The 27,913-nt window shown below is 37.1% G+C and overlaps 2 protein-coding genes across 18 annotated transcripts; both read right to left on the reverse strand.

The window, feature by feature from the left end:
• Positions 1-461: 461 nt before the first annotated feature.
• On the reverse strand, positions 462-19,222 carry LOC113670271 (uncharacterized). Of its 13 annotated transcripts, none has more exons than XM_089188989.1 (9): positions 18,972-19,201; positions 11,379-11,460; positions 10,169-10,419; positions 6,766-7,086; positions 4,347-6,077; positions 3,822-4,013; positions 3,421-3,669; positions 3,256-3,302; positions 462-3,122 (listed from the first exon to the last, which is right to left on the reverse strand). In XM_089188989.1, the coding sequence occupies exons 2-8, from the start codon at positions 11,387-11,389 to the stop codon at positions 3,271-3,273; spliced, it is 2,787 nt and encodes a 928-aa protein (XP_089045115.1). In that variant the 5' UTR covers positions 11,390-11,460; positions 18,972-19,201; the 3' UTR covers positions 462-3,122; positions 3,256-3,270. The 13 variants fall into 13 exon arrangements, with proteins under 13 accessions (XP_089045115.1, XP_089045114.1, XP_089045108.1 ...); XM_089188988.1 differs by lacking the exon at positions 18,972-19,201 and adding an exon at positions 13,727-14,152; XM_089188982.1 differs by lacking the exon at positions 3,256-3,302 and having other exon boundaries at positions 18,972-19,222.
• Positions 19,223-20,467: 1,245 nt separating this feature from the next.
• LOC113670290 (uncharacterized) lies at positions 20,468-27,512 on the reverse strand. Of its 5 annotated transcripts, XM_089188992.1 has the most exons (7): positions 26,296-26,443; positions 24,541-24,662; positions 23,324-23,427; positions 22,819-22,857; positions 22,537-22,608; positions 21,440-21,579; positions 20,468-20,762 (listed from the first exon to the last, which is right to left on the reverse strand). In XM_089188992.1, the coding sequence occupies exons 3-7, from the start codon at positions 23,353-23,355 to the stop codon at positions 20,650-20,652; spliced, it is 396 nt and encodes a 131-aa protein (XP_089045118.1). In that variant the 5' UTR covers positions 23,356-23,427; positions 24,541-24,662; positions 26,296-26,443; the 3' UTR covers positions 20,468-20,649. The 5 variants fall into 5 exon arrangements, with proteins under 5 accessions (XP_089045118.1, XP_027042211.1, XP_089045119.1 ...); XM_027186410.2 differs by lacking the exons at positions 24,541-24,662; positions 26,296-26,443 and adding an exon at positions 27,377-27,512; XM_089188993.1 differs by lacking the exon at positions 24,541-24,662 and having other exon boundaries at positions 26,296-26,425.
• Between the last annotated feature and the right edge of the window lie 401 nt (positions 27,513-27,913).

A 27,913-nucleotide genomic window follows, 5' to 3' on the forward strand; every position in this document is an offset into this window, starting at 1 on the left:
ACAAGAACCAACAGCAAACTCAACCCACATGATACCAGGTTTGAGAATAACTCAGCCACAGCAATGGGAGTCAGGCACTCTTTCCTCTGTACCATCTCTGCTCCCTCATGACATTGTATAAATTTCGCATGTTAGGTTTGCTAATGATCAATAGAGTACTCAACTACTAAGACCAAGCCCTCCCCTCCCCTACCAAAATGGAGACTGTATACTCCATACCACTGAATAGCAGTGTAAAAAATACAGTATGAGAAAGTAATGCAGAGAGTACTTAGAAGGGTTGGGAAGGGAGGTATGGAGTTGGGGGGGGGGGGGGGAAATGGAAAGAAAGAAGCTATCTGCTAGAGTTCTTGAAATGTAAAACAAACTGATGATAACTTCATGCCCACACAGATTCTTGAAAAAAATAAGGTAAATCACGAGGGTTGATGAGACAATAAAATATCAAAAGGCAGTAAATATCAAGTGTCACTGATTTATTGCACTCATTCTCAACATGCAGACAACAAAGTCTACCATCCAAAGTTAGTACAATTAGAGAGTCTTACAGTATATTTAAAACCTCTTAGTGTGAACTAATCCAAGATAATTTCCATTACGGCCAGTTTCGGCCAGCTAGGATAAAAAAAAATTAGAGTCTTGCATATATTTACCAGATCATTAAATATCACATGGGATTGTTTCTAATTAATGCCTTAAAGTGCTTCAAGACCAGACAAGGTGTTTTTGTTTAAAAATTTCGACTGAGGTTTACCTGCTCAAAGAGAGATGAAATTTCACCAGCAGAGAAGCTTGATAAACACCAAACATCATGTATCATAATCACAGTTACAGTGATACTAAGTAAACCACAAACACTTTGATTTGACTTGAATAAGTCAATTGTATCCTGAACAATCACATGACCATAAAGTTCAGGACACACAAGCAGACCTCAAAACTTTTCCTAAATACACTTGCAGTTTGTCTTTCGGGTTTTTGTTGTCTGATTTGCTTTTTCTTGGAACTAAAAAAAAAATTTCACAAATTTATCTGGTGATCATGGTTTTCTAAGCTGTGAAACAGAACACAGATTGGAAAGACTAAAGAAACCTATTAAAGAATTTAGACCTGATTTAAAAAAATTACTTTCAATACTTGCATTTAACCCTTTAACTTCCATAACTGTTTTACATGTAACCTCTTCCTGCAATATCAATACATTATCCAGTGAAACAGTATCAAGAATACACAAATTTATCTGATTCAAGTTTTTAACTTGATTTAACACCAAATTCTCGTAAATAATTTACAAAGAAATGTGAAGCAGCTAGAGGGGAGAATGCACAATCAGATCTCTGTTCCACAGTTTTATCCATTTTCAAATTGAGCATCACATGACTGGACACAATTATAAATTAAAATTACTGTAAGAAGTTACAATTAATAATACTAAAAGTCGGCCTGCCGACTAAATAACACTATTTAACTCAATAAATTAATGCAAACTGTGACCACAATCTATGTGGCTGACAATAAACTTTCAATAATGTGAACTGTTCAGTTGGCAAAGTAATTGACCAAACTGAGAAAATATTATTTTGCAGACAGGAATAGAACATCTCATAAAGCTATTTAGTTTTAAAAGACTACATATTTCCTGGAAAATGTAAAAGATAGTTAAGCACACAATTAAAGAAAACTGTGGCATATAATAGTAAGCATTTTTCATCTATCTTTCGCTGAAGAGTTGTTGGTAATGATCATTTCAAAGAAGTGAAAATCTCTGAGCTTGGCTCCAAGTTCCTGGTTGATCAATCAATGTTATTTAGAAACAACCAAGTCACCTGTAATTTTGTGCCAACCACATAAAGAAAATTGAAGCATGAAAACTTTAGTTTTACTTATCAGTAGCTTAATTACAAAGGTGCATGTTTGATTGAGTATGTCTGATTTGTGACACATGGCAATAACTAAACCCAACCAACCAAATTTTGTGGCATGTGCAGGTTTTTGGTCAAAGAAACTAGACTAAATAATCTTCCTTCAGTGTAATAACTTTATAAATAAACAGTGATTGATAAAATTTGTGATCAAAGTATTGGTAATTCATCACAAGGCACACCCTTGCTCTTTCCACAGAGAGTCATCTTGACAACAGTCCTTTTTCTGGAGGTGGGCAAAATTCCCTCCTTTCAGGTGTCCAATTTTTAGTTCTGGACCCTTAAAAAAGGTGTCCAGAAATGGGATGCCAAAAGGGGCCTAGATTCTATACCAACAATCCTTGATGTCAAAGTGCTCTCCTGATATTTACACTGTACAAATGATGAACTTAGTTTAAAAAGTAAATGAAGTCTTGCCTTTAATCAGCATCAATAACTTTTTTCCTAAAATATCATTGACAGTGAGCCAGCCAATAATAATAATTATGATAATCTTAAGTTCAAAATATATTAATAATTATTATTAATAATTATTTGTTATAGCTAATATTTCATACCATAACTTCTTCGCACTGCTATCCTTGGATGTAACTCATTTTGTCCTTTGCTCTTATGAAACCTTCATAATACTACACTGCCTCCAAAATCCAGATAGCAGAATTGTCGTACACCCAAACTTTAAAGTTTTGTACAGAAAGGTCAAATATCAGTACTCAGATAACTGATATCACATGTATGGAGTAATTAGTCTGAGAAACTTTTTTAGTCAATATTTTTTTTAAATATATTTTTCTTTCAATGGCTGACTTTTCAACCTCCTTTGCCATTAAGCATGAATTGCTGAATGCCTAAAAAGGTCATCTGGTCTTTTAAATTTATTACCATCGTCCTCACACCTATGACGTGATGACACATCAGAGTGCAGGCGGACATGATCTTGCAGATGCTCAGCAATGCAAAATTCCTTATCACAAACAAAACACTTGTAAGGCCGCTTTCCGTTGTGAATGTTCATGTGATCTTGAAATGCTGCTTCTGAGAGGAACTTCGTGGAACAGATCTTGCAATCAAAAGGCACCACTGTTCCATTCTGCTCACGAGAGTGTGCTTCAATGTGTATCTTGTAGCTTTCTGCTTTTGTAAATGTTTTAAAGCAGTAGTTACATCGGTGAAAGGATCTGCTTGCTTTTACAGGTTGCACTGTTCATATAAAGAAAAGAACGTTCTTGTCAGTAAAACAAACTTAACTCTTTATGCATTAACATCAGTATGCATATTCTCCATACTGTTCTCTACACATTTCCTAAGGTGTTAACAAAAAGAATTTAATTACCAATCGAGAGCTTCTTTAGTTGTGATCATTTCCTTTATTCTCCTGACCTTATTAAGAGAAATTAGATGCTGTTCACCCTTAAGAGTCAAAAGGTTAAAAGCCACCAACAAAGTTCAAACTGCACTATGTCAGCAGCATATGGTTAGAAGTAAAATGAAACCTTACCATTATGCATGGCTCTGTGTGCTCTTAAGGCATTAATGTGCAAGAAGTTTTTCCCACAATGTCCACAAGGCATGTTCCCCACTTTGTGTCCCAGCTTATGTTTGCGAAGTGCATCAGCTCTACGGAACTCCATGTTGCACTCTTCACACTTAAACTGATTTGCTCCTGTGTGAAGGTTGATGTGTTTCTTTAAGTCACTGGACTGTTTGAAGGCTTTTTCACAGATGTGACACTTGAAAGGTCTCTCACCTTTAATATAATAACAGCATATATTTTTTAGAACATTCTAGGCTTTGCTGAAGAAGGGCACCATTTTACTTGGCAACTGGTGATTAAGTGAACACACTGAAGTTTGTAATTAGTGAAAAGTATTTTACAACTACAAAAGATGACAGACAAACCTGTGTGTATTCTAGTATGATCCCGCAGATGACTGCGTGTCCGAAACATCTTGCCACAAACTTCACAGCGGAATTTAAAGCGCTTGTTTCCCATGTGGATGACCGAATGCTGCTTAAGTAGGCTAGAGCGGGAGAACGTCTTCTTGCAGACTTGACAGTGGTGAATAGCGCTCTCTGGAGAGGATCTCTGGTCTATGAAGACCAAAAAAGAAGAAAGATATAAGAAAGTTTGCTCCAAAAGAGCCTGAATGCCTAACACAACTAACTTTGTTAGCAGTGACTTAAAAAGTTGCATTTCTTGAAACCTTAAAAAGCTGGACATCCCTAACTTGAGACCAAATCCTAAGGGTACAGTGTCTTGCCTTACAAAAAAATAACCACAATCACCCCAGATTTGATCCCAAACATGCAAACCAGGACCTAAAGCTTAAATTAAAATTAAATACATGTGAAATACACTCTGTCGGGTCAGTAACTCTCACAAGTGGCTGATTCTGGTAAAAAATTACACAAAACTCTGCTTACCTAAGGGCTCAGAAGATAAAGACTGTTGTTCAGAATTTGCCAACACTTTCCCAGGTTGAAGAATATCGCCAGAGTCTGACGTATCAGATGTCTCAGAATCATTTCCACCAACAGGTGATTTTGTCTCCCTTCTTGTGTCTCCTTCCATGTCCTTCACCTTGACGTGTTCTCTTGCTAAGTACTTCAACCTCTCAACTGATCTCTCTTGCACTGCTGGTGAAGTAGAATTGTAGATATCTGCTGATGGCTGCACATCTTTGTGGGAGAAGAAATTATGTTGGCCATTTTCTGGCATATGCTTTGGAGGGGGCAACTGCCCACTTTGTTCTCTATGCATTTTCAACCTTGTGGCTTCCTTCAAAGCCCAAGAGTAATCTATGGCATGGCCATTCATCTCTTTGTTCCACATCTGTAGTGCCAGAGCACTTTCAGTGGTAAGTGGTATGTATGGAATTCCTTCCCTTGGAATCCTGGAAAAATATTTCATACTGTTCATGAAGTTGTAGTTCCTTTGCTGCTCTTCATTACTCTGTAGATGATCATTTATTTTACTTTTCAAAGCTTTAGATGTCTCTTGTGAATTATCTTTGATCAAATTTTCTTCATTTCTTCCATCATTTGAGGATGTTTGTGCACTAGAGTGATACTGAATGACGGACACCCGATGACAAGCCACATTGTTTGTTCTCTCTGGAGACTTTCTCACTGCACCGTCATCCTGTGGAAGTTCCTCTCTCTTTGAGATGTTTTCACTAAAATTGCTGTGATCCCTTCTCTGGCTTTGTGAATCAAACTTTTCAGGGGAACGCAAAATATGCTGGGAAGCACTATCATTAACAAAGTGGTTGCCATTGACCAAATGGCTTGTTTGCACTTTCAGTGAAGAAAAGCTAGCTGCATGTCTATACATTTCTGCATCAGATAGAGATAAATTTTTATTCCCTTGATAACTGGAATATTGAAAAGGCAGTCGAAGATAATCCTTTTCCTGCTGGAGCTTAGGCTGTACATTACGGTTATACATCATGTGCAAACTTGGAGGCACTTCAAACTTTGCACCCTCATGAGCCATTTCAGGTGGAACGACATGTGCCTGCTCCATGTGACTTGTGCTTGACAGTGACATGTTTGCAACTTCTTGACGGATCAAACTAGGACTTACTGCAGCTGGAGGTTGTGGTCCAACAGGTAAGCTTTGGCTTGGTGGTGACAACTGCTTGAGACTTGCCTCATCCCCTGAATCTGACATTGTCTCTGATCCACTACCTGGGGTACTGCTCGGCAAAGGCCTTAGCTGCATTGTCTTGTGCAGTTCAAGTAACTGGTTGGCTGCATCCAATTTAAGGCTTTTTTCAATTGATTCCCTGTCTTGTTGGTTCATGTTATCTCCAGATTCAGACCTCTCAGACATGACAGCTACTTGACTCATTGCCTTCCTGTTAGATGGAATTTTTTGCTCTGGCTCTCCTTGGTCTAATAATACAGAGGGATGGAGTTCTTTATGACGTTCAAATGCTTCCTCAGAGGTAAACAAGGCACTGCAAACAACACACTTGAAGAACTTGTGCACAGAATTGATGTGGCCTCGACAGTGGTGTGAACGGGTAAAGGCTGATGGGCAGATAGGACACTTGTATGGTTTATCCAAGGTATGGGTACGTCGATGCTTCTTCAAGTCACTTGACTGCTTGAACCCCTTGTGGCAAATATCACAAATATATGGACGCTCCCCTATAAAATAAAAAACATATATATAAAGTAGCTCGAAGTCATGTTCCTTCCTGCAGTATAAGTCATGAAGGTGAGAAATCAATAATAATATTCACTGTCTTGTACTTCAGTATATAGACTAAATGCAGATATTTGCCATGCACATCAGCCATTCTTCACACTCTACCATCTCTAGATTCAATGATTCATGTAATTTACAGCAGCAAGATAATTGAAAGTGAAACACAACACCATAGCATGTTGTAGAACCCAACGAGTTGCTATCACTCTAAACAAGAGTTAACATGTTTACGAGTGTGAGTAGAAGCTTGAAGCAGAAGCAACATGGCTCATCATTAAAGAGGTGACATAAGGTAATGAAACTCAGTAGACTGCTGATATGATTCATTACCATTGCCCACTCTGACTCTGACTAAAAAGTACTTCATGCAAATAACAAAGGCACGTGCAGTGTAAGTATATACATGGCCGTGCTTTCAATAGAACTCATTCAAAATAAGATTTTGTAGGGTTCATCCATTTCAAGATAGTCCACTTTAGTAGTCTATCAGGGTAGTCCATGGACTGGGGGTCAGTATTTTGTCCATCATCTTGCTATAGATCACAACACAATGACCCAGTCAAGTCTTAAACCTGAACATTTTGACTCACAAGTCCCACTAACCATCTATTTATCCAATTAACTTACCCGTATGCACCCTAACATGGTCTTTCAGATGGGAAGACACCCTGAACTGCTTGCCGCAAGTGCTACATTTGTAAGGCTTCTCTCCAGAGTGCAACCTTAAATGGATGTTACGGCTGCTTGGATGGCTAAACAGCTTACCACAAACATGACACTTGTAGTATTTCTGATCACCATGGACATCTCGGCAATGCTGCCGTAACATGGCCAGACCCATGTACTGTGAATTGCACCGTTCACACTTGTACATGCGAAGTCGTTTTGACCCACCATTGGCCTCTTGAGGTGAGTCATCTACACCACCAGCTGTGTTGGAAGGTGACTCTAGCATAAGAATAGGAATATTTTTTAGCAAATCAAAGATTTTTTTAACTAGTTGTGAGATTTAGAAGAAAACTTATCACCTGACCATAAGACTCACCACCATTGTAATAGAGTCTAAAGTTCACTGCTTGCTGAGTAAGTCCTTATGGGTAAAGAATTGGTAAAATACAACTTATCCCTATAAATCCTAGGAGTAACCAGCATCTAATTTCTCTGTACAATGATACTGTTGAATCATTCATTAAGATCATTAGAATAGAAGAAATGATTGCTGTACAATTAAATATGTATGTAGATGATGATAAATTCTACACTGCAGATACGGATCTAGTATCTTTGAAAGGTGTACCTTGCGTGAGGTAAGCTCAGCAAATGCCTAGTATGAGATCAATGGAATGATAGCAAATCCCAGCAAACACCAAGGGATGATACTAGGAAAAACTGATCATCAGTTTAATTTCTCAGTAAATGACTCAGAGGAACTTTTTGACGTTACAATTGACAAAGATCTTATGTTTAAGCAACATGTGTCCTCTATGTGTAAAAAGGTAAACAATCAGTTTAGCGTTATGACAAGGTTCGGCAAGCTGATGTCTACTGAAACCATGCTACATCTTTATAAGGCATTTCTACTTCCTCACTTTTATTATTGTTCTATGGTGTGGCATTTCTCTAGTAAACAAGATTCTGATAAATTGGATCTTTTAAACAAATGTATTCTTCAGGGTCGGCCAGGGGGGTAGTGGAATACCAATATACCCGAAAAAAAATCGACAAAATACCCCAAAATACCCCAAATTCCTCCAAATATACCCAAAAATAATCGAAGCTTTGAATACTTTATACCTGAAATTCAAAGAAAGTGATATACTGAATACCCATATTTAGGCTGCAATATACCGTATACCCGATTTAAAACGCCCCTGAATACCGAATACCCAAAAACCCTGGCCGACCCTGATTCTTCGATTTATTTTCAAGGATTTTAACTCTGATTTAAATTAATTAACTTAAAGGGCAGGAACTGTAAACCTTAAGGACAAGCATTTACAAAACATGATTCTTACTATTTTTAAATGTCTACATATTTCTGAGTATCGAAGATATTTAAAAGATATGTTTCACTTGCCCTCTAACACCTATTTTATAAGAGGACATAATATACTTTGTTTGCCTAAACCATTGACCACTTCTTATGGTATCAATTCCTTTAGTTACTTGGCAGCAATATCTTGGAATTCTCTTCCTGACCATCATTGCACTATTTCTGATTTTACTTCTTTTCGACGACTGTTATCTACTGGGTGCAATAATTTACTTAAAAGGGCAGGAACTGCAAACCTTTCTACATCGAGATGATTTGCTAGTTAGTTGTCTAGGTAGTTCGTTATCCTATTTGTTATAGAATTAATCTTTTTATTATAATTATTTATTAATGTAGTTTGCACGAAGATATTAGCACCCGAGTGCTACACTGTAAATTCGAGGGTAAATAAAGTTTATTGATCGATTGATTGATTGATTGCTAGCCAAAGAAGATTTTATTGTTAAGGTTACTTCCAACCTTCAGAGCCCCCCAAAAATCAACTTTTCTTTTATTTAACTAAAATGAATTCAAACATTCAACCAAACATTTCCATAGAAAAAAATTTCTGAAATCTTTAAAGGCAACCGAGTTATTTTGAAAAACGTATTTTCAAATAAAAGTTAATCAGGAAGGTGTCATTATCTGTGACCTTGGTGAATCCTCAAGGGAAATTTTTGCGGCAACCACTCATGCTGTGGTTAGATTTTCATGTTATTTCCATATTTTCTTGCACTGCACACTTTACAAAACTCACACATGGAAGCTCTTTGCCTATGGAAAAATCTATGCTCTTGGAAAAATCAAAAGCAAAAGAAAGTCCTTAGTAATAAACAAAACAAGGAAAAAAAACAAAACAAAACAGGCCCAAATAAGACAGAATGAGTACCATTCTGGTACTAGTGGAGCTCCATGATGGCGTCCAGATTTTGAACAAAGAACTCACCGTCAAACCAAGATTTGCCATGCATGATATTAAAAACAAGGTTTCCCTCTCTTAATGTAGGCCTTGACATAAAAACATTAATGATCGCCTTGAATTGTAAATTTTGAAAGTTGTCTGTCAATTCATTGTCTTGCTCCTCAGCGCATTTTCTCCTTTTACTGCCAGTTTTTCCTTTGCCTTTGGCAACTTTGCTTACTATTGTGTTGTACTCCTCAACACTCTACTCAGTGATCAAGATAAAAAGAAATATGTTGCAATGGGTTACTTTTTATGGGAAATCTTGATCCATCATCATTGACGTCAGAAAGTCCTGTTGTCCCATTGGTTTGTGGTTTCTGGAGGCAAGAAAATCTCCTGGCATCGTGCGAGTTGTTTACAAATCTTTATGAGCTTAACTCATGCATTTGATTTTGGGAGGAATACAACCCCTTTGAGTAAATTTATAGAGTATATAGATTCTACCCATTATTGTCATATTTTGCCAAAACATTCCAAGAAAAATGACAAAGAAAAGTGTCGAGAAATTTCGATATTTGAAATATGTGTCCTGTGACGTCCATTTACGCAACATGCTTCACATATTCTGAGCTACTCCAACTTAAGATGCCGATATCTAGACAACCAATCAGAATAACGAAAAAGCCTAACAGGCTTTTGTTGATTGATGCCTTGTGAATAAGACTGAGCAGCCATTCTGCTTGTGCTGTGGCATCTGATACCCAATAAATTCAATAGAAGAACCTTTGGTCATTTGACGCCTTACATGTACCAGCTCCTGACACTTCCATAAAAAAAAAGTTGCTTGAATTACATTGTTATCTTAAACTGCAGTTATTAAGCTTTCTTCTTATGTATAGTTTGTTAGGATTTTAGTGAAACTAGTGCACATACAGATTTTTTCCCAAGACACCCATGAAGGCAGGAAGTAACCTTTAATTATTTCACTGTGACAATAACAAAAGAAATAGAGAAGGGCATGAAAAATATGGATTATTATGTTAGAGTGTGTGGGATAAACACACCTTGTGAAAGCATGCCTGTATATATCATACCTTGTTCAGCTATTTCTTGAGGACTCTGGACCTCCTCAACACCAATAACATCTCCATCTGCCATTTCATTATCCTTGGCCACATTTCTAGCTTCATCCTCATTCACAGCTTTACCCTCTTCATGACTCTCTTCATTCCCACCTTTTGAGATCTGCCTGTTTGTTTTTACTGGCATGCCATGATCATCATTCTCTGTTATTTGATCCCCTTCAATCTCAATCTCTGCATGGACTCTTTGAAGACTTAATTTTCTAGATTAACACAAAACAGTACATTGATTGATAAAGCAACTCTGGTTGACAATTACCTCCACCACAAAAGTGGCAACTATACAGTAGGTCACGTCCAAATACAAAACGAGGAAGAATTGAAAGAAACACTTCAGACAAAACATTCAACTTCGATTGCATGTCCATAGCACTTGCTGATTGATGCAGTCTTCATTGTTGTCTGTTTAACATATTTACAAATGTACATGTGAATGTTCATGTTTTTTTTCGACAAACCACTAAACCCCTTGGCACTCACAACAAAGCCACAGAATGTGACTGTCTCAGCTGAAGTCTCTTACTTAGTGAGTGTGGTCAGCTGTTATATTTTTCTAATTAAACAGTTCAAACTTTCCAGAATTACTGAGACTAAATTTTTTTTTTTACTTAATTATTCATAAGCAGTGTACGTGACTGTTCAAAATGACCACTAAGCTGTAGAAAATGGGGCAAAGGGAGATCAGTATCACAAGACTAAGAAGAAAATGACATGTAGATTGCCCTTTGGGAATTAGATTTAAAGTTGCTTTTTTTCCTGCTGTTTTCCTTTATGGAGAGATAAATAGGAAGAGTTGATTGCCTCGCTAGGAAATCTGTATACACAACTATTGCGAAATTACGTGAACCAGACAGAATAGAACATCCTGTGGTGCAATGGCATCATCTAAATGTCAATGATGGTGCATCTTTAAATCAAATAATTGCAAATGTTTTATAAACTTTATTGCCTTGTATGAAGACCAACTAGCAACATAATGTGCTAGTGGAAGAAATTGTCATGTAGCCCAGAAGGCTATCAACACCTTTATAAATTATTATAGAGACCTTTCCTTACACAAGAGCTATGTTGCGCAACATTAATAATTAAAAATTTATTCATATCTAGACACCTAGCACATCTTCACACTTCTATAGTTATCAAGGTTTTCATCAGAACATACCTTTGTATCATATCTGGAATGATATTTCTTAGCAGCAAAGTCCTTCTTGATTTTAACAATGATTCACAACATCACAGTTGGACTGAAAAAAAAAATTTATTTACAACAAGAACTTTCAAAAAACTTTATCATTATGGAAGAACACAAATCTTTAATTTCAGGCATATACTTAGCTTTTGGCAAATACTAACTGTTTCCAGAATTAATATACATCAAACAACCCAAAATCATCTATCACTGTACCATTGCATTCAAGAAATGCAACTTCGAAGGTGTCTATTAAATGCATCTTGTTCTAATTAAATCCAAATGTACAGACATTGATTTATTTTGTTATCCCAGATTGAAAAACTTGATAACCTCACTTGAATCACTGGTTAAATCCAAGATTACATTCCAATGAATTTATACCTCAAAGCCAACCCAAATGTACATGGTTGTTTTGCTGAGTCAAATGTTGAATCAAATCTCCATGAACTCACCCAAATGCCAAGAATTTACAAAAACATTGTGCACACTCCAACATAATGCCATCTACGCATTTGTCTTTGCTAACGTAATAATCAGCTTTTATAATGAGCCGGTCTTCAGCTTTGTCTGTGGCTATACCAGCTATGTAACTTGATTCAAATGATCCAAATTCCTTAAAGGGGTTAATACCACATTTTGCAACATGTTAATTGGCTGAATGGTGTTCGCCTCATGTGAAGTACAACGTTTGACCTTAGTCTTAGAAACATGTCAGATAAAGCAAGTCATTAAATTAAAATACCACATCTTTGCTATAATAAACTTATGCTCCACCTTGCTTTTACAAAACCGACTTAAAACCAAGATCCCTGGCTAAATAACACAAAACTGTGCGCCAAGATTGGTATTAATCTACCCCAAAATTAATTAAGCAGAAGGAAGATTTGATCGAACAAATACTTGCTTAGACTATGCATAATTAATTTTTCTAGAAACTTTTCAAAGATTTCGCGTTTAACGACCAAAAAAAATTTGATTTCTAACCGTTCGTGGGAAGTGTGGAGCACAGCGTTTGGATTAAATCAGCAATCGTCTTTTTCCGGGTATGATAGGAGTTCGATATGGAAGATATCGTCAAAATACTTAGTTTATAAAACGTTTTCTAGAACCGGACGTAAAGGTCAACCATTAACGCACATCGGACCAGAAATTCCAAATGTTTCCGTTGCTAAAATTCTATCGATCAAAAAATTTCGGACGATCCAAATTTCCCTTAGCAACAGTTACGAGTACGAGCCAACGACTGAAATCGCGCACTTTTTCTTGTTAAGTCGAAAGCGGAATTTAACTTCACAATCATCACCTGAAACTTGGACCTCAATTTAAACTGAATTCTCGCGAGCGTACTTACGATGGAAAAGTAGATAGAGCTGTTATTTTCTTTTTCCGAAAATGTTAATGAGCTTTTAGAGGAGATTGCTACGCGTGCATGTGCACATCAACTAACGAAATAACACGTGTTTAACTTACTTTAACGGAGGAAAAAAAAAAACAAACCTTGATGATTATTGTCCTAAAAAATGATATTTACACGCAAGTTAGCACCGACTATACCCTTAAGAGAATGACTCAGCCACGAAGTAATTTCATCAGTCAGAATCTTCTATCAACGAATCGACAAAGCGACTTCGATGACCGAAATTAATGTTCAATGTACAGTTCTGGCACGTGCAATTTCTTTTAAAGGCTACAAGGAGTTTAGGCAGTAAAAAGCTCTCTTCTCCTTTTTCAGTCAAATTAACGTACGAAAGCCAGGAATTACGCATATTGTAATCTGGTAAGGCATATCTGTTCCACACTGGTGATACAGACAGGCGAAAAATCACAAGAACGCCAAGAATGGCGGAAAGACACTAAACGTGAACCATTGCATGCTATCCATTTAACACAAGATTTACCACTCGTGGGAAAGCGAAAACTCTTTTCAATGAGAGAAAAAAAAAAGAAAATGACTCACTGACATTGGTTAACAGCGAGAAAAACCGAAATAAACGAGTTTGCGAGGAACGTGGCATGTGATTACTAAATATGGTCGTCGATCGTTCACGTTTTGACGAAGAATTATTCACGTACCGTATTGTTGAGGCATTCTTGTTGCCGAGTAACTTTTCAAACTCCCGAAAAGACCAAAAATTACTCAGTATACAAGGAATGTCTTAGCTGCGGTGATAATTCTCTTTAGAAAGGAGTAAACTCGTTGAAAACGCTTGGGGGAAGCAAGCGGAAGAAATCAAGGGAAACAACCGCTGGTACGGTAACTTGACATCACATTTCACGTAGGAAGGAACGTGTAATCAATTGTGAAAAAATCGCCTTACCTCGCTAAAAGACCACCAGGATTGCTGAATGAAACACTGATCTATCCTTGGAGGTGCTAACTGCTAGAATAAGCGATTTAACCGACGAAGAACACAGCGGTGAGCGCGGAATAACAGTTTTCACGTAGAATAGTGAAATTTTGACGCAATCGCCAAAACGTGTGCTAAACCCCAGCACCTGGCGGGTCAACGTGTTTGTTTTTGATCGACGTGTTTCAAATCGCTTAGGTCACGTGGTACTTAAAATATCTGATAATGTAATGACATACTTTTCCTTTTACAGAGCGCTATATCGGTTCCAAAACAAGAAGGTAAACTAACAGATAACAACAGCCAAGAGGATAAACAAAATAAAAGCGTTGAGATTTCTCTATAGCTTCTAAAGTGATCTTTGAACAATTGTTTTCTGTGTATCATGGTTGTGATAAAAAAGGGCGCGAATGATTGCCTTTAACCGCAGTAACCTCAAATGACGTCACAACATTTCCTTGTAAACCGGAATACGAACTCTTGGTTTAAAGAAACTGAAGTTCACAATTTAATGAGCAGAAAATTGCAACACCTTGCTTGAATAAGGGAACTTACCTTATGTTTGATGCAGGTAAAATCACTTGACAACTGATGAAACGTTGCCACTGGTAAAAGTAAGGACGTAAGTGATACGGAAAAAATCACTGTATTTCAACACTTTTCCCCTTCTTCGTTAAGCCCAGCGTGAGCGGTTTCGCCCCTCGCGCGATTTATTAGCGAGTCTTGTTCGAAATGAAGGAATCAATTTAATCAAACAGAACCAGCACACATTCTCACTACCTTAGCGACACTGCGAGGTCTCGTGTTTTCTTTTGGTAATGTAAACAGAGGCACGCGTTTCATTTGCATCCGCTGTGGTGATATTTGGACCGGAAAGGACGCATAAGAAACCTATTTTTGGATGATTAGCAAATCAACATTTATCTGCGATGTGTGCCAGCAAATATCTAATAACCTTTGATCTTGACTGAGGAATGAGTTAACGATGGCATCTGCTCGAATCATAACTGAAATAATAGACAAAGTTTTATCATACCTCAAAAAATGTTTGCTCAACTGAAAATATGAAAAGAAAACTTCAAGCAAGCGACATCAGCGAACGCAACTGCACCATAACATTTCCTCTTTGCTTGCGTGTAACGATACCCTCAACTTCTTTGCTTGTGGTTTCCGCAAAAGATATATGCTTTGCTAGAAAATACGTAATGTGTTGAGGGGAATATTGTTGTCTAGCAGGGTTTCAGGAAGTGCTGCCCTCCTGAATTAAGACATATAATATATCACACGTAACCATGGGGTTTCCAGGGAAGCAGAAATATATCCGATTCTGTTTTAATTCCACCAGTGGTCGGCTTGTCTGATCTGACATGCGAAGACCAAGAAAGGAGATCGTTTTACGGAGTTACACCGGCAGATACTCTGTATTCCGGCACAATTGTAGATTAAATTTCCTCTCCCGTTAGCACGCTATCAATTTATCAGATTCCTTAAGGATGCAAAGGCTATTTTAACAACGGTTTTTGCCAGACAGCCACAAGCAAGTTTGAAAATGATTTACTTTATGCAATACATTCCTTGTTAATTTTCTGTTTTACTTACGAACAGCTTTCCCACACCCGTTGATTCAAATCAAATATTTCTTTTTAAATTATCAATTTGCATCGACATTTGTTGATCCTATGTCTTCAGTTTGATGAAGAACCTCATGGCTTTGTTTAAGAAAAGGCAGGAAGGCCTGAAATAAAACTCATATACGAAGAACTATTCGGCAAAACTCTCGAAGTGATTTCTCTTACATCTGCAGTTAGTTCATATTATGACTGTAAACTCTACAGCGAAGGTGAAAGCTGTCCAGTTCGAATGTACGCGAGGGAGACTAGGAAAAAAAAGATCTCTTCTAAATCATTCACTGGCGCCGGTAAACCTTTCTGTATGAATCTTGATTGTCTTTATTCTGTGAATCCGCTTAAACTAACATAGTTCAAAAGCCTTATGACCTCATAAAATATTTTCCACAAACACATCTGGAAATCCCCTTTCTATTGTTTTTTTTTTAAGTTGTATGACAGAAACAAATTGCTAAATTTATCGCTGACAATCGAGCGAGAAATAAGTCTGACATCTTCTGATCGCGTGAGAATCACGTTAAAACCATCCCCCTTTTATCAACAAAGCGGAACCAGTTTCTGTTTTCAAATTTAGGGAATAATAACTACGACAGCTGTTATTCTTGAAGTATCACGCTCACTATCATGTTTTTTGACTTGTATGCTTTTCATGACCAGCCACTGTGTGTGTGTGTGTGTGTTTTGAACTTGTTATTGTGTTTCATTTTGCTTTGAAACTCATTCATGATTCATGAAGTCATGTCAAAAAAATGAATGCCTGGTCTATCATTTGGTTACATAATAATACAGCGAGAAATAAATAATATAAGAAAATTATGCAAAATTGTTCTTTTTCTTCGCTTCCAGCAGATACAGTGATTCAGTGTTTTTCAAGACACCTTGAAACGCGTCAAAGATACTCTCGTACGCGATGTATTTTCCCAGGCAGATCCCGGGTGAAAAATATATTGCACGTCTGAACACTCTTCTCCCTTCCATACAATAAGCGATATAGATATTAATTTAAATAAAGGTAGACTACTGGAACTTTTTTCAATTCTTCAAGAAACACATTAACGGTATTTTGCCCCAGTCCTGGACGATCTGCGTCAATGGAATCCTCAGTAATGAGTTCCGCCCCTTTAAACTAAGCTTCGCAGCTTAAGTCGACAATGACGAAGGTGAAGGAAGGTTCTCTGACCTTCAATAGGCTCTCCGCCAAGGTACGTAGCTTGCGGTTAGAAATCTCTTCAACCCATCAAGAGCAATAAATGATTATAAATAGTGTCTGATCCGATAATTGCTCTGACACAAAGTGATGTATCCCGTTATTTTCCCAAGTCTCGGTGCGAAAACGAGGCACAGGGAGCAAGGATAACATTGCAAAGAACCTCGCGTGACTATGATCCAAATGAGATTTATGCTTGTCACGCAACACTTAAAGAAGTGAAACACAGTTACCTTTTAAACGTCGGACAGTTACACTAAGACCAGGATATAAAACGGGTGGGATTTTAGATTTATCGGTTGAATATACACGGCTCTCGAGTAAAAGCCGCAGATAGAAGCAAAAATACAAATAGATACCGCCCCCGAACAGAAACAATGCCGCAAACGGAAATAATATTAGTTATAAACACCGCCCCTGAACAAGTGCCACATCTCATCAGAAAAAATGCCAAATTTATCCAAGGGTTTTAAGTTAACAAAATCAGCTGCGCTAAACCTGATTATCTTTTCCATTGTTGGTGTATAAATCACCGGCCTGACAATCAGGAAAGAAGGAAGGCATTGGAGCATTAAACAAGTTTCTGTGATTCACTCAAATTGTTGTTGGTGATTCAAAAAACATTATTTTGAAATGAAGGTTCCTCTTGAGTAGTCGCCACCTTAAACAGACACCGCATCGGAAACGAAAAAAAAACTGAAAATTGGGGAGGATTCAAAAACCTGTTTTTGTTTTCAAAACTTTAAGAGTCTTTAGACGTAGTCAGGCTGATGCCGTGTAAAGGATCCTTTATCGAGAGTACGTGACGTTTAGACCGTGTCTGTTCCCAAGAAAATTTTCTCTACGTTGGGACTTAAATCGGAAACTGAATTATATTGTGTCTCGAACACCTTTGGAGACACGGTTAAATGTTTTTCAATAACACAAAAACCGCACACAAAAAAACAGGAAATGAATCGTGTGAAACAGCAGCTTTTTGCGGATTATCCGCTGAATAAAGGTCAACGAATGATTCAAATTATATTTCATATTATTTTCGACCGGCTCCATGTTTCGTATGATCACGTATTGATGGCCGAGAATGAAATTCTCCCGTCACGTAGTATCTCGAGCTATTGTTTTGTTTTGTCTCAAAAAAAAAAAAAAAAAGGCTCGCATGGTTTGATCGGAAGCATGCGAATTCAAAAGGCATGATGTTAATATACAAGAATCACGTGTGTTCAGTTTCTTTCTATTCATGTTTGTCTACGATATAACGTTTTCAAGAAATCTTACCACAAATAACTTACACCATAAGTTAGTTTGTTGGCAAGCTCCTTTGCGAGGTGCGGGTTGCGCGCGCGGAAAGAGGAGAGAAGGAGAAAGATCACCCGGCCAAATGGGCCAAACAAACATTGACGCAGACATTCAGAGTTCTAAGGCATGACTCTGGAGAGTTTGCTCGCAAGCTAATTACATGTCAGAATCGAGATTATGAAGCTGTTGTCACGTTGACTCAGCTCGAGGACCGGAAAAGACGACAAAACTGGGCCCCAATCTGCGCAAGCGGGCCATCTCTTTCATCTGTACCAGAACGAAACGTCTTTTTTTTTTAACGCGTGTTTTCATAAAATACCTCAAATGTTGAAAAAAATACTCATTTGGAGTTTGAATTCTTGAATTTAGGCTAATACAATGTCTGCTGCGGTTTAACTATAGTTTTACCTTTCGAAGATCGACTTCCGTGATTTTCCCGTGTATGAGTGAGGAAAGTTTTAGTTTGAGCGACGCACTAATCTTTCAGCTTTGATAAACAGATAAAGAATGGAAGGACACGAAGGAAATAAAGAGCAGCGTTCTTGATAATAAAAAGTACAAGGAGCCTGTTTACGTTAATAAAATTGTAAATTGGTAAATTGTAACCTGCCAACTTACCTGTTCGACGATGGCAATGTTAGGGTGTAAGAAACGACGACGGCGACGCCGTGGACATCGTCGATTTAAAAAATGAACTTGGATTTTACCTACGAATCTCGCGATACTCTAAAGTAATTTAGTTTGTTGCTTCCTGTCAGAACTATTTCGAAACTGAGTATGGAACACAGCGTCAAATTAGAAATAGAGATTCTACAAAATTAGCCGTCGCCGTTCACCAGAGTTTGGTCATTTCATGTTGCTGTTTGGCAAAGGAGGCGAATAAATTTTAAAAGATTTACACGCACAGCCATTGTTTGACTCATTAAACTTTTTGTTTAGTGACGTTGCCGTTGCCGTCGTGGTTTTTAGTAAATTCCCCTATGAGTAAATACAAAAGGGGAGATAAAGGGTACCTTTCAAATTATAAGAAAATAAATATACATTTTTTACGTAACTAAAATCGATACACGTCCTATCAGCTTACCTGTTTTCCGGAGCAATTTGAAGAAAACATAAGAGGAGGATGCCATTTAAATGATAAGAAAAACCACGAAGGATTGTTTAATTACGTGACTAAAATCTTAAATTGCATTTTGTTTTGTCACGCACTCCTCAAAACACGCGCTGAAACATCACTCAAAAACAAGGAAGTAGTAGGATGATATCAGTTTTACGTAGTTTCGGTTGAAAGATAATCTTTCTCTGATGTTTATTTTGTTTGTGTTCAAATAACTCGTTCGATGCCGAACACGTTCTGAGAACTAATACGGAAATGATTGCGAAATAGTGCGGGTTGTGAAGTCTTTATTAAAATTGTTCGCGCGTGAAGACTCGATTGAAAATGCGTGAATGCAATGAAAGAGAGGGTTTATGAAACAAAAATTAATCCATGGTAATAATCAACTTGCTTGATCTATGTACTTCAACAGAACTTTAGCCTTATCCGCAGATCGTGGCGCTCATTATTAAAACCTTTCTTCAGAACCAATAGACCACAAAGTGTAGATGTCACGTACGGCCTGAGGGAATTAGAAAATTGGAACGGAACGTGCTAAATAAAGTGGGCGCAATATCAGACGAGTGGGTCTATTAATGGCGTGTGCCCATGACCGAAAAAAAAAAGAACGTTATTGTGATTTTTCCTATAACACAAACACACCGTTATACGTGATTCGAAAATATACATTTTAAGTTTGAAATTTCTAATTAGACTGACACAGTGCATCCTACTGTCGTACGCGAGAAAAAATCCCATAAGGATCTCTCCTCAGGTTATTGGTTAAAATCACTCCAAAGCGAGCTTTTGAAGTTTTCGTGAGCATGGAACTAGGATGGCCAACAGCCAGCATACTATCATTCACAGATAAAAGTTGCGTGTATTCTTTAGGGAAGCAGTGTGAATCGAGCTAGTACGTGATACGTAGAGATGAAGCTGTCACAGACCAACAAAACAGAGGCGTATAGATAAGGATTTTTCAAATTATGGTAGAGGGGGGCTAAATTTAATTAGTTTCCGCTCACTTTTATAGAGAACAATTATTACTTTTTTCGTCGGGGAAGGGGGGGTCGGTAGATTTTCATGGGGAACAGAGGAGGAATCGGTCGTCGCTAACAGGATATAACTAAAGGGGGGCCATAGAAAATTGACAGCAAATCAGGAGTATTAGAACACTACAGAAACTTAGGTGGGATCAAGCATATGGTATTGTAATACTACCAAAATCACCCCCCTCCCCCACAACGATTAATAATGACCAGTCTATTGAGTGAATCTGCTTATACCGCTGCTCTGCATTAGTTATCAGTGGGCTCGTATTCACAGAGCATGAAAAAGAGGCAAGTAAAGGGCCATTTTAAAAAATATTTAGTCTGTCTTTCACTTAATAAGTTGATTAATTTGTTGGTCAGTCTGTAATTCAGCGCGACGTTGTCTTATCACAGTTTTACGATGAAGTTGATTAGGCGAGTGTAGGCATCTCTATATTTGAAAATTTTATTTACATTTGCACACACCATAAACGTTTTTTTTTTGTCGCAATAAATAATAGCACATCTGAGAAGACGAAAATGATTTTTTATATATACGCTTTTTCAACAAATGTCCATCCATTTCTCTCGTACGCTCTTGATTTGAGCAAAACGTTGAATACGCCAACAACTAGTCATTCTATGGCGGCAGCGACGCAGTAAGCTATACCCATTAGAATGAAGAAGGGTAACAGAAACACGCCCAATATAAGGTACCCTGGCGTTAGAAGTAACACCCAGAGGCAGGCTGTAAGAGAAATTAAAAAAAACGTTAATCAATCCTTGTCTCAAATCGTAATTATTGTATCGTGTAAGACATCGTACATGCAACTTAATTTAATACCAAGGCTAGTCTAAAAGCAATCAAAACATTAAGCTAATTTTGGTGAGTTTTGTCTGCTGTTATTTATAAGTTATTAAAGCTAGAAGTTTAGCCAGTTACTAAGAATTCGCTTTGTATGTAAGACATGTAATAACCAACTGAATGAACTAAGCTCAGCTAGGTTTCAAACAGCGAGAAATGATCAGGAAACTGAGGAGATTGGGTACGAGTATACGTATGCTTCTGGCTTGGAGTGCTTTGGTTAAGGACTTGTAAACTCACGCTCGTAACAGATAAATTTATGAGCATTCTAAGTTACTTCACTTTTTCCCTTGAATTTTTTTTCTTTTTTTGCATAGAAACTTGCGCCTACTGGTAAATTAATATGATGAAAAACTAGAGCCAACCGCTACTTAGATGTCGACGCCCATTTTTCCGCGCTTAACCAACATACATTTTCTCAGATTTTTAATCGGTTCATTTTGTTATCTCCCTTTGATTAGCTCCTTTCTTTGGTTTAAAATTTTCCTTCAATTTGGGACTGAAAGTGTAAGGTCTTTCTTTTGTATTTATTTGATGTCAGTGGAAAAAAAAAGCCATACCTTTACCACGAATGCTATACCACGCATGTCCCTTTTCACAAAATAAGCATCCATAGCAGTAATCGCAGCGGTATTCCGGGTTCGCTTTCTCGACGAATTCCTCTCTGGATGGCTGGGTTGTCAGAAGCGGTAAGGCGTCGCTGCAATGATTATAAAAGACAGGTTATCATCGCTAAGATAAATAATTTTTTCACAAGAGGTAGATAGAGGGGATTTATGGAAGAAAAGCATCTTGATGTGGAGACACTAAGACACAGGAAACTTTAGGGTTTCGTAGTGTCGTAAACGAATTGTTGTATAGTGTTTTTGGCAATAAAGAATGAAAGAGTATGAGTGCATGTGGAAGTTACTTCGTTAGGAGAAGTCCAATGCGATTTGGTCAAAACAAAACTAGGAAACCCGACTCTTTGCCCGAAATACGTGGGTTCTTTAACGACCCCTGTTAACCAGTACAGGAAGATGCCGGAGACAGGGCCTATAAATTGTCGTTGTTATCCGAGAAGACTAGAATGTGTAACTATCTGCAGATGTCATAGCAAAAGCGGCAAATTCTCTTCAGTTATCTTATCGCCCTGAGGGCCGCTTAGTTACACGAGGTCTAACCCAACCGCGGTTTTCCGTAAGCAGAGGGCCTCAGGGCTTCTCCATAAGAGGGTTGATTTCATTGAATAAAGGTCCTTCCACTATAAGCTTCCGGCCCTCTTGAAACTGTTCACAAAGATAAATGTTCAGGTCAAAAGGTTCGGCTACATTGAAGATGGCCTAGAACGTGGTTTTGTAAAACAAGGACTAAAGTTTGTTTGAAAAACGTGCCCTAAGTGTTGGTCCAGTCTAAGGCTTGAACCCACGACCTCCCGCACGGCAGTCTGGCGCTCTGTAACTAGCTGACCAAGCGTGGTTTTTCACTGCACTAGCTGGGAGAACCCACGCGAAGCATGACGCAATGCTTTTTAATTGCATTTTGCATCTTGTTTACTCACGTGCCTGTCGAATCGTGTCTGACCTTATCTAAACATTTGCTGGAACAGCTTCTCGACATTATCACAAAAACAAGCTGTGATCAAATGGAATTTCCGTAGCTACAAAAGATCTCTCACCTGTCCTTCGTTACTTCTTGGACGGTTTGAAAGTCACTAGGTTCAACTTGTACTGCCACGCTTGTACACGTGCTACGTGAAATAGCAAACAACAACAATAACAATAAAAACGAGCATCAGTGTATCATGGACTCATCAGAAAAGAAATTGAAATTGAACAGGTAAAGCACACAAAAAAAAAATGAGTGGATTATTTTTAAAACCGCTAAAACGTTATACATTTAAAAGGAAAGTTTGTTCAGCATGAACTGACATAGATTCATAGCATTGAAAAGTTGTTACCGGATTGCGAAATCTCGTATATCTACTTGAGTGCCGCACCTAAGAACAGTACAATAAAGCAAATGAGTGACAGGTTTTTTTTTCTGTAGCATGGAGTACAGCACAACAAACCCCACAAACTCTGAGACTACGAACAGAGTCTCTTTCTCAGTTTATTCCAATGCGCAACTCAAATTTAATTCGGCGGGAGAAAGATAAGCATGTAAAACAATAATAATTCCAAGTCCCTTGAGTTCCAGGAGCCATTCCCGCGCTTTCCCGCTTACATCATTGAGAAACTAGAATTACTGGTTCCCCAAAAAAACTAAATAAATAACTATGGAGCAACATTTTACGATCTTTTCAGCGTTAAATAAAAAAAAAATATGGTGCTCTGTTAAACAGCTCCCTCTTCTGATCGTCCTCCTTTTTTTCCTTGTTCGTTCGCTTTTTTTTCTTCTTTTTTTTTATTTACTTTTCTTCCTTCTTTCACGCTTTTCTCGATTATATTTCAGTATCTACTTACTCTACAACCGTCTCCTTTTTTTCTGTCTCCATTTTTCCCGCTTCATGTGAGTTGAAAGATAACTGGATATTCTAAATATGGTGTGGCAATTGTCCAAGTAAAAGCTACAAAGAGAGCGGATCAAACAGAAAGTCAGAAATCAACATACTGTGGTTCAAGTTAGTTGAAGGAATTAGCGGAGAAGTTTTTTTCCTTGTAACTAACAATTATTCGCTGAAGGCTAAGTGAATATTGTTCAATAATTCCCGAGACGAGGTCGAGGAAATTGTGAAAAAAATCTTCCCTGAGCCCGAGGCGAATAATTGTTTTAGCGTAATTGCCCAGGTGCTTTCAAATTCTGTTGTATATTCTGTAAATAAAGAAAGCGCCCTGCTCATATTTTGTTACAATTGTGGTAATTACTCGATCAGGAGAAGCAAGGAGTTTTAGCACGTTTCTTTAAACTTCATAGCTCTATAACTGAATTTTCTTCTATCTTTTTATCACTTCTGCGGGAACATTGACAACACGCAAGGAAGCCATTTTGAAATTTGGTGCCCTGCTATAATCACCTCGCGCGGGGTTACTATAGCGAGATATGACGCAACCTCAACCAATCAGAGCGTGCGCATCACTTTTATCACCTGAGTAATTGTTCTAAGAAAAAATATTAGATGAGGTTGAGCGGGATATCATGAATTATCAAAACTGAGGTCTGAGTTAACTGCTTCCGCAGTTGAAACTGGTGTCATTGCGACATTGAGACTTAAGACGTAAAATCGTATGAAAGTAGACAAGTTATGAGGTCTGTGACAGTCGACAACAACAAAATTTGATAAATAACTATTTAAAAAATATGTTAAATATACTTTGAAGCACATGGTATTTACTTAAGTCTGTTGGTCTCTATGTACCCTGCATAAATATTCCCGTCAACTTAAACACCAACGCGGAAGAATTTCTTCAGCAAGGAATGTTTTTAACGGGGTTACAGCAAGATCTAGACAAAATAAGTGCTTGAAATTGAAGCACATGGTATTTACTTAAGTCTGTTGGTCTCTATGTACCCTGCATAAATATTCCCGTCAACTTAAACACCAACGCGGAAGAATTTCTTCAGCAAGGAATGTTTTTAACGGGGTTACAGCAAGATCTAGACAAAATAAGTGCTTGAAATTCTCGTACCATGCAATGGGATTCGGAAGCTTTTAGTTGGTTATAATTACCATTTATAATACCTGGCTTTTGGCTTCACTGGTCTCAATTTTCTCGACGGTCAGTGACGGAGAGTTCGAACGGCTAGTATCTCAAACGTTAACAATTTCTATTCCTCTCAGAAACCTTTTTCTTCCCGTCGATCCTAAGATCGCGAGTTTAAATGGAGATATTTCATAAAAGCTATCATCACTGTTTGGAAATTTTGCCAAAAATTAAAGTTTTAACATAAAACAGAATTTATCAAATTTTCAAATTTGTAAACACGCACGGTTGGATTGATTAAATAGGAACTCAGAAGAAGGAATTGTGTCTCTTGGGAGCGATCCTTAATTCTGGAAATTGCTGAAAATCCCTCAGTGCAAATACTCATGGTTACTGTTAGAGTCGTGAAAAAAATTCCTCATCGAAAGTGCGAAAAAAAACTCCTAGTTAGCAATCAGTAATAATTAAAAAGAAAAGTAACAAAAATGTTAAATGTCTTAAGTTAGATAAGCAAGGATACTTACCTTTTTGAAAAGTATTCTACATTTCGAATTCAGTTCAACAAAAAATTTCGAAGCTTAAGAGCCGTTTCCCTGTTGTCGTCTATTTGAATAAATATTTCTTTTAATGGATTACGTCATGGTCTTGGCACCTTTTCAATACACACTCAAAATTGTTTTCAACCAAAAAAATAAAAGAAGATGCGATTTTTTTAAAATTTTCCTCAACATAAACTCTCTATAGTCGCAAGGGCCTCTGTACCCAAACATTTCTTTGTAACGATCACTGAGTTATTCGTCGGAATAAGGAGGAAAGTGAGTCGTGGGTGAATTTATTCTCGTGTCATTTGAACCTCAGGCAAAAGGTTGTTTTAGTGTAATTAGGAATTGAAAAATTTTCCTTGGTGCTAACAAGCAGCAAAATTTGTTAATAAGCATGGGAAACTTAAACATGGTCTTAAGACTATCTCTTAAGCAAAACTTTTAAAATTTACGGAATGAGTTTTATAATGCATTTGAGATAAACTGATTCTGGTTTTGAATCTGAGACAGTTTGAATTGCGATACAGTGTGGCTAGTATCAGAAACATTTCAAAGAAATGAATAGAAATGTTACGAATCAGATTGATTACAGGTTAGTGTAAATATAAAGTAAAGCAAGACTATGCTCATCTCAAGAAAGCCGAGTCAGCGTCATATAGTTTGAACAGAACTAAAAATAAAAACATGAAATACAAACTCCGACATCATGAAAAAAAAATTAATTGTTCTTTGACTAAACTTAAATAATTTCTTCTTCAGCGTTCACAAGTATTCATTCTTTTGGATGAATCAAGCTCAAATTAAAACATTCTTCAAAATGTTTCATTTAAAAATTTGTAAAGAAACAATATACGATGAAATTAAGCGAATTTTACGTGTGTTGATTATTTTTTTTCCGTGATGGCGACCAGAATATGATGCTGTTGATGTTTACTGAAAAAAGAAAAACTCAGAATCGAAGGAATCAAAATCAGCCGCTGGAATGCTTATTTCATAAAAAAACTGCAAATGATAATTCAAACAATTTCAACCACAAAGTCATTGCCTCTAGGTCCATTTACATTACGGTTTAAAAAGAATTCAATACCAAAATTCATAATAACCAAACAAAGAAAGATAATCTACATTTTGTATGAGATGGAGAACCATGTCGTAAGTTTAAGAAGTAAATTGTAATACAAAGGATTATTTACGTAACCTAGATGTCCGTGTGATAAATTATACAACTTTTCCTGGATATTTGTTGTCTACCTGATTTTATCTGAGAAGTGCGCTGGGATGGAAATCAAAATCTTCGTGTAAGATTTACATGAAAGTCGGCTCCAACGAAAACTGATATTTTCGATTGAAGTCAGCCATAGATTATGTTATCTTTCAATTTGAAAATCGCGAAGACTTCAATCCAGAAACGGAAAAACATTAGTCAGTATCTATCCAATGCAGAGGCTCTTAATATGACGTTTCTCTTTAATCTACCTTATCTCGATTTGATTGTGTTTCTGTCTGATTTAAACCGATGTTAATTCGTGTCAATCTCTCAGGCTTTTGTATCCTTAAAAGTTTGTCTTGAGTCCCTGATTAAAATTGAAGGTCCAAAATAAGGTTTTAACAAAGAAAATGATTTAATATTTAAGGTAGATTGGCATCCTATCGATATATTACAGGTAAGTTTTTCAAATTTCCACAATCCACAATTTCAATACATAACTCTCGTTCAAAATCTTACCTACCGAAAGAAAGCTTACTTGAGATAATAGTGCATTGATCTTACGCCAATGCTGCCAAATTCAAATAGAAACTATTAAACGTGGATGTTTTTATGTCAAGGTTGATAATTGGAATAGACATCTTTATTCCAGCAACATAATTTGTTTTTTTTTTTTAATATTTGAATTACAAATTTACTCCTTATCTCATAACGGTAGCTGCTATATGGACTAAACAGCGGTTTCAAAGGATTTTTTTTTCCCTAGAAACATATGAGCTGTGCTTTCTTCGAAGAATCTCGGGCATTACGGCAAATTATGCTTTCATGCTGCGTGCTGTGTTATACAGAAAGTTTTCATTAATATTTAACACAAACAGAAGATTTCTTGAAGCAAACTGTGTGGAGTCGAATCAACAGAAATATTACAGATATCCCTGAACGTCAAGCTACTTAAAAATTTGCTTAGCTGGTCTTCCCTTGCTACAGAGTTGCAGCTTGAACCATCCTTGTTGATAAGCAAAAACGTGCACGAGAAAACATTAATGTATAGAATTCTGTTTTAAGCAGAGCCTTTTAGAAATTTCTAAATGTACCCAATAAAAGCATTCTCAAACAATTACTTACCTTTTCAATAAGAATTAAATTGAACCGAGCAACCCTTAAGTTCACGTCAGTATATAAAAGTAACATGAAATCATTTTAACTTCAAAGAATCTTGTACCACGGCAAATCTGATTAAGCCATTCCATATTCAAAATCGACCAATGGGACATTCCCAACCTCCGATGAAAAGCATAATTAATCGTTTAATCTTTCAGACCATCTTAGTATTCAGATTTTCTCAAGATTAAGCTATAACTCTTAAACCGCATACAATTGGTCTAATTCTTCGTCAGAAATTTGCATATTTCATCTCTTTGATCCTGGTAATTTCAAATCTTTTTCCGTTTCATATTATAAATGGGCATTAAATGGTTATTGCAGTATGGTATTTTATTCAATCGAAAATATTACTGTAGAATTGTACGAAAATTTCTCTCAAATTAGCCCGGCTTGTATTCGAAAATCGTTTTTAGTTGTTTTGGTGATGATGAAACAGATGAGACACCTGAAGGCGCACGAAATGCTAATGTTTTTGTTCTAAAAACGCGCTCTGAGATT

The sequence above is a fragment of the Pocillopora damicornis genome, chromosome 12 (genome assembly GCF_964200805.1).
Source record: "Pocillopora damicornis chromosome 12, jaPocDami1.2, whole genome shotgun sequence".
NCBI classification, from domain to species: Eukaryota; Metazoa; Cnidaria; class Anthozoa; order Scleractinia; family Pocilloporidae; genus Pocillopora; species Pocillopora damicornis.